At 34.1% G+C, this 7,444-nt stretch overlaps 1 protein-coding gene across 1 annotated transcript; it reads right to left on the bottom strand.

Annotated features, from left to right (window-relative positions):
* Positions 1-2,081: 2,081 nt before the first annotated feature.
* Positions 2,082-7,190, bottom strand: LOC136345529 (dihydrolipoyllysine-residue succinyltransferase component of 2-oxoglutarate dehydrogenase complex, mitochondrial-like). The gene is made up of 9 exons (XM_066293956.1): positions 6,939-7,190; positions 6,720-6,799; positions 6,545-6,664; positions 4,922-5,193; positions 4,522-4,667; positions 4,021-4,172; positions 3,649-3,941; positions 3,437-3,594; positions 2,082-2,701 (listed from the first exon to the last, which is right to left on the bottom strand). Exons 1-9 carry the CDS (start codon positions 7,026-7,028, stop codon positions 2,567-2,569), a joined length of 1,446 nt encoding a protein of 481 aa, XP_066150053.1. The 5' UTR covers positions 7,029-7,190; the 3' UTR covers positions 2,082-2,566.
* Between the last annotated feature and the right edge of the window lie 254 nt (positions 7,191-7,444).

The following is a 7,444-nucleotide window of genomic DNA, read 5'->3' as shown; positions in this document are numbered from 1 at the left end:
AAGCAGCAAGGGCAGTTTGAAACGCGGAACTTTGCCAGCGTCTTGATCTAATTTGTGCCCCAAATGAGTTTCGCAGCTTTGTGATTGTAACGACGCAAACGGGCCCCTTAAGAGCTTTCCTCTTCTTCAATGATATATATACGTATGTTAAATGTTTTTAAAACAAGTATTAGAGTAGAACTAGTTATTATAATATGATATGAAATAAATAAAATATGAATGAAATAATGGTTATTTATTATTAGGAAATAAAAAATTTTAATCCTTCAGCTCATTCCACACACCAATTATCTCCAAATACATGGTAAAAAATGATGCTACAACTAAGTGCAAGAGTACCCTTCAATCCCACCACTACATGATTTCAGCCAACATAACCCCCCCTTCAGGAGAATATTGTAATGGAGACGATGGCCTTCGTTATAATCTGATTCCATATTGCTTGGAATAAAAGGTTTTCTGATTCCCTCAGATGCTTCCAACCTCAGTCTATGGTTTAATCACAAAATAACATGCCTTTTCTCGTATTAATGTAATCTGCTATTGTTAAATTTTCATTCAATTAACAGTAGAAACAGAAAAAGAAATAGCTCAAACCAAAAATTATAAGAACCAATCTTAGACTGATTTGAGGAGACAATTGGTACCTCCAACTGGCACGTTTTCTTTCCGCCATTCAAGGAGTCAAATAAAGACCATTTTAAAAAGCAAGCATTGTCCAGCCAATATCAATTAGACTGATTTATCATGCCAGATCAGTTTAAAGTTATTTAATTCTCTAAAATAGGAGTGAAGGTAAAGTGTTCCGAATAGTTAAAATAACAGAAAAAAAATTAAAAGATAAAAAACCGCGACTTTTACCTACCTTTCATACTCGGTTATGCTGTCCTCCTTGTGGCAATCATTTAGGCATGATTCGACGAAAATTTGGAAATTTTCATTAGATTTGAGCTCATCTTAAAACTATTTTGGAAATATTTTCGATTTATCCTGGCAAAACCTTGTATTGGAAGCCAAATTTTAGTTAGTTAAAAACTATTATCATCACGTAATGTTTAGTACAGTGACTTTACCGAAATGCTTTTCATTCTCACGTCGTTGTACATACGTACTCGAATATGGACAAATGAGGTATTATTTAGTTCATTCTAATATACCCTCTACTGAGTTCCAACATATCTTTAAACTCTACTAAAACGATACGCACTGTATGATTTGAGAAATTCTCTAACCAGCTTCCTGAGGATTTCATTCGATCCATTGTTCCAGTAATTCGCCAAAGTTTCGTGCACAAACAATACTAACTCAAATATTTTAAATCCTTTTCGTCGCATGTAGTTAATAACAGGTGGTACTCTTCAAACAATCGAACAGTACCAAATCGCATTACCTATTAGAATGTCGAAAAGTGTTCACATCAGGTTTTCATAGGGATAATCATAAATCATTGACCGACGAAGTAACATTTTCTTTTCACTGTCACGTTCATGATGAATCTCAAGAAATTTTACAGGAATTGGAAAATCACTTCATTTCTTTTTGGTGCCGGTAATGACTTCACTAGGATAAATGCTGTTTCCAGTGTCGAATCTTCAACTAACTTCACTATAACTGGGATTTATTTTCACGCGTACTTTTTGACTACGTTTAACAATATTTCCGTCATTTTAGCTATCACCTCTAAGTAATACGATGCTAATGAAAAAGAGGAGTTTGTTTGTGTGTTAATTACCAAAAATATGTGTCTTTTCTTTTTCAAAGGTATTAATTTGATTTGTCCGAGCAAAAGTAAACTACTAATACAAGAAAGTTTGTAATAAGTTACCACCAACACTCTTTGAAATGTCCTAAAAAATGCGCAATAATGGTGTATAATCAGTGCATTAATATGTTTTCTTTAGCCAAGTTAATTACTTCGAAGTTTTTATAAAATTTCTACAGCTATGCACAAGGTTAAATGAAATTACGATCTATTCACCATTACATACAGATTTTTGGCTTGAATTGTTATATTTTGAATTACCAGTAGTATCTACTTGCTCGAAGTAATTTTCGTTTTAAATGAAATAAATAACACTAAAAACAACGTAATGATAATTTATTTAACAAATAAATAAAACTTACAGGACAAAAAAAGGTTTCGATTACGTTTAAAATCTCTAAAAATAGAGAACGTCTAAAATAATACTCGGAGAAAAATCGACCACGCCCAACTCAAAATGAAATTAATAAATCAAAAAAAAAAAAAATGTGCCGAAAATCGTTTGAACAGACTTCAAACTAAAAACCAATAGATGACCCGACAAAAAACTCCAAAATCTTATTTGAAGACGATGTCAAAATATTATTTGTATGAAGCCAGGAACAATGCCAGTGCCATTTGATAGCTCTGTTAGCAACATTGCACCCAGCTGCCACATTGATTAATTATCATTGGTCATAATTTGACACAAATAAACGCCAAAATCTGGCATCTCCAGGAAGTTTTCTGCCAGACCTCAACTGGTTAACGAGATTTTAGACGACTGTTACAGGATGAAAATTCAATTGGTTTAAAAATCGGTATTTAAAGACCAGCTAATATCGTGCGCGGATCTTCCACAGCCGATTTGACTTTACGCAAGAAAAGCACAGCTTCGCGACCGTCAATCAGCCTGTGGTCGTAGGTTAAGGCGATGTACATCATAGGCCTAATTACCACCTGAAAAATAAAAAAATCGGAATTTTTAAACAGAAGATATTATCGAAACGGGTTCTTATGTAAATACCAGGGAAATGACCAACGTTTCTTAAAATCAGTAACGTACCTTTTACAAAACTTTAAATACTTGCTTTCCAAAAATGTCTTCCATAAAATTAGAAAATGTAATTTAGCAAATTCTTTCTTCCAAGACTTCTCATTACCATTGATTGCTCACAATAAACCATAAACAGCCATTTGTCTATGCAAAAATAGCGCTGCCACAATTAATTTTAATATATTCTATTGTTCCGTAAAAATGAGACGTGAGCGGGAACGTCTGTTATATAAAAATAACAAATTTCTTTCACACTTAGATTTTTAGAATACCGATAGTATCAACGATAATTCTTATCGACGCCATATTATATTTGTATACTATTAACGAAGATAAACTACCATACATTGTTTTTTGGAACAATTTGGCAACACAGCTGAATCAATGGACATAATAAAAACTTTAAAATGTCATTACTGTCAATGGCAGTATAAAATTTTCACAAATGTAAGACTGTTTATTACATTTAAGAAGAATTTCTCTATTAGAATATAGATAACCCGTATTTTTTCGCATTAGTAAAATCATATTTAAATTTTTTTAAAATCAACTTGGGGATTTGTACGCATAGTTATGTACAGTCCACTGAAAGTTAGACGTACCACCGTACATAGGACCTACGGAAATACTGTTCGTACCTGTCCTTTAAGTGCAATTGGCCTGTCGAAAATGCCATGCATTCCTAAAATGGCAGACTGTGGGGGGTTGATAATCGGGGTGCCCATCACCGACCCGAAAACGCCTCCATTGGAGACAGTGAAGGTGCCGCCGTCCATGTCTTCTATTGCGATTTGACCTATTAACATATCGTTGAAAACAATCATTCTATCTAAAAAAAAAGAGTTCTCACCCTTCTTAGCTTTCTCTCCCAATGCAGCTAATGCCAATTCGATATCTGCGAAATTCATACTTTCCACGTTCCTGATCACAGGCACCACCAACCCTTTTGGGGTGGCGACAGCGACTGATATATCTACAAAATCACGGTAGATGATCTCATGTCCGTCGATCACCGCGTTTACCACGGGCTGGTCCTGCAGAGCGTATGCAGATGCTTTGAGAAATGCAGACATGAATCCCAACTTGGTCCCGTATTTTTTGACGAATGTGTCCAAGTGCGCTTTACGAAATTCCATAATATTCCTAAAAGCAGAGAGAGAATCGCGTGACTATCCAGAAAACCATGATATTTAGCTCAACAAAAACCACTCGAAACACCTACGTCATATCAATCTCATTAAAAGTAGTCAACATAGCGTTCACGTTTTGGGCTTCCTTCAATCTCTCTGCAATCTTTAGCCTCATCCTGTTCATTTTCACCCGTTGCTCGGTCCTAGTGCCAGTTATTTCTTTGGTGGGATCTGCCGGTGGTAACTACACGACAAGTCCCAAACTTATTATTTAATTTAAATATAAATAGTCGGGAAAAAAGATAATCAGGACAGAGCAAGTTTAGTTTAAGGCTAAAATAATGGTTTTGAATATCCCAAATTCGAACCAACATAGGATCTCGAAAACCATTACTGGCAGACAAAAAACTAAGTTGTTTTGCCCGTTTGTTCCATGATGAATTCAGTTAGGCTTTACTAACTCATACTCTAGTATTCTTGGACATTCACAAGAGAAATACGTTCATATCAATATGTCATCACGACATTTTTTGATGTGTAATAGGAATATCCGATAGCCAAGTCGACGAAAACCGTGCACAAAGCTAACATACCCGGACTGTAGCAGTAGCTTCCAGCGACTGAGCATGTCGAATGGCGGCAACTGGAATAGAACTCATAGGCGCGGTAGGTCTCGGCGGCGGCGGCGGCGGCGGTGGAGCAGCTGCTGCGGGTTTTGGTGTTGGTGGTGGTGCTGCAGCTACAAAAAGTCAGTCTAAAATTACCAAAAGGAAAAAAGAAGGTTTCCACTTGCACAACTCCTTAATGTGAACCCTTAAGGTGTGAGAGGAATGACGGATCCATTAAATATATATATTTGCTATTTTGAGTGTGAACCCTCTAAGTACTGAGACGATTCATAAAGAGAAGCTGAGATATAATAACCATTACAGTCGAATTTCTCCATGAAAAGTACTTAAAAATAAATTAATTAATTAAAATTCTTGTTCCTACCTGCTGGTGTAGGCTGCGGTGGAGATGGAGGTGTAGCGGCTGCTGCGGGGGCGGATTTAGGCTCTTCCTTCGCAGGAGCTTTAACCGGAGCCTCCCCAGTCACCTTCAATTTGAAGAGCGGTTGTCCAGCTTTGATGGTATCACCATCTTTGACTAGAATCTCTTCAATGATACCGTGAGTAGGAGAATGGACCGGCATCGAAGTTTTGTCGGTTTCCACTTCGGCGAGCACCTCGTCGGCTGCCACTGCATCGCCCACTTTTTTCTCGATTCTACAGAATTATAAAACTTCAAACATTAAAAGTTTAACCAAAGATATAATGTTTTTTGCCTATTTTTTGTAAGAGCAGCAAATAAAACGTTGACAAAAAATGTTGTTTTTTATTTTAATTATTAAATTTTTTTTACTCTATCTATTTAAAGCAAAATATATGCTGATAAATTTTATTTAGATTTAGATTACTGTAATGTGTTTTCATAACATCTATGACCATGAACTACACAATAATATGCAACTAACCTCTTTCCACATTTCTTGTCACAATAATAAAATTAATCTTATTTTTCTATTAATTTTAGTTCAAATGTAAACAAATGTAACATTTACAGTAAACTCATATTTAACCTTCCAAAACAGCTGTAATTCATAAACCAATTAAAAAGGATAATAATTAATAACATTTACATATCATTGTAATTTCATTATTTATTTACCAATCAAATTAATGAGCCAACACCTAAATGCAGCTTATATTTAAGTATTCTAATAACCCCATTTCTCAAATATTTTATTATTTCATGAAAGTTTCATTTACAACCTATTCTATACTAAAAATCATGGATTTCATTATTAAGCAACAATTGCAAACAGTAATAAAATTGAATAAAAGATTTATTATTTACTGAAAATACTTTAAGTTTAGAATTTTTTGCAGTTACACTAAAATAGATAGAATGAATATGAAATAAGCAATACAATTAACAAAACTGAACTTTGTAACCAAATCTAATTATTACAAAGAGACAAAGAATGAAATTATGCATAAATAGTTAGAAATTAAAGCAGTATACTCAATATAAAAAAATCATTTATGCACTATGTGCACTTGGCCTTTTTGCATCCCAAACAGTATTCAAACCTAAGAGTCGTTGATAATTTTCAATGGAATTGTATTAAATATGAGTTAAGTCAGACCAAAGAAAACACCTGCATTAAAACCTTGAAATTGCACTTAACATTGTGAATGCCAAATCATAATATAAAGTCCAATATATATGCCTGTCTTGCTAAAGTGGAACAAAATTGGAGAGCCTCCAATGATTTTAAGCATTAAAGGGATATTTTGATACTAATTTTGTAACTGATAATAGTTAAAAAACATAAAACCTAAGTAGTTTACTTGTAAGTTTATTACAATAAGTGCAAAGTTATTTAATTTGAGATTTTGCCAATTACAAGGAATACATATAATTTAATTGTGCCATTTGGCATGAATTTATCATTGAACTTGCCTATCAAATGGGTTCACACTGAACATATTTCTTATCTATTTACTATCACAAGGGGATTTAGAAGAAAACCAAATTTTGGCAATAAATATAGAAAGGTTTAAATTAACTCACCTTATATCTCCTTCAGTTACAGACTCTGGAAAAGCTGGACATTTGACTGTCTCTACTTGGCAAAAAGCACTGTAGATTTTAAAGTATCTATCTGTTCGGCAGCATACTGATTTGGGCGAACTAAATTGAATTAGGGGGAAATTAAACATATCTATAAAAAACTGAATTAATTTACCTGGCAAAAGCCTCGTCCTTAACACTAATTTTGTATGTACAAAGTGTCCTGACCCCGTGAGACAATGGTTGGGCTGAGACCTAAAAGTGAAAAGGTTACATAACATGGGAAAATGGATATGGCACCTTCTTTGAAACCATGCAGATGCTAAACGAAATTAGGGAGGGAATTATGTAAGTGGCTTTATTCAATAACAGTTATTTTTGATTCGGATATTACCTCTGATATACTTTTTTCCAAATATTTGTCTAAAGCTCTGAGCACTGCACGCGGCACTCTCCGGCTAGCCATCGTGAGCATGCTGGACATAGTAGATGTTTTTTTTGGTGCCCTGAATTATTACTTAATTTATATTATTTAACACCCAAATCATATGCCGCCCGTTCTATAAATAATCGAGAAAACAGGCTACAGAGAAAAATCTCTCCTTCGAAATCAAAACGAAAGTCAGTGAGGATTCAAGGAAATGTCAAAGGAAACGTCAATGTCAAAAATTTGACGTAACATTAAGACCTGCACTGTTGCCAGTTGTATAAATAACAATATTGCCAAGAATATTTACAATATATATGCATTTTTGGTAATTAATGTAAACATTGTAGAGAATGTTCAACGTTCAAGTCCAATTACACATAAAACTTTAGATTTAGGTACAGGAGAATCCTATCATCTCTTATGAAATATATAACGTAAATAAATTCATATATGTAATAATTTCTGAAAAG

This window comes from Euwallacea fornicatus, chromosome 2 (genome assembly GCF_040115645.1).
Source record: "Euwallacea fornicatus isolate EFF26 chromosome 2, ASM4011564v1, whole genome shotgun sequence".
In the NCBI taxonomy this organism is placed as follows: domain Eukaryota; kingdom Metazoa; phylum Arthropoda; class Insecta; order Coleoptera; family Curculionidae; genus Euwallacea; species Euwallacea fornicatus.
The sequence above is the reverse complement of the archived record's forward strand: the minus strand, read 5'-3'. Positions and strand labels throughout refer to the sequence as shown.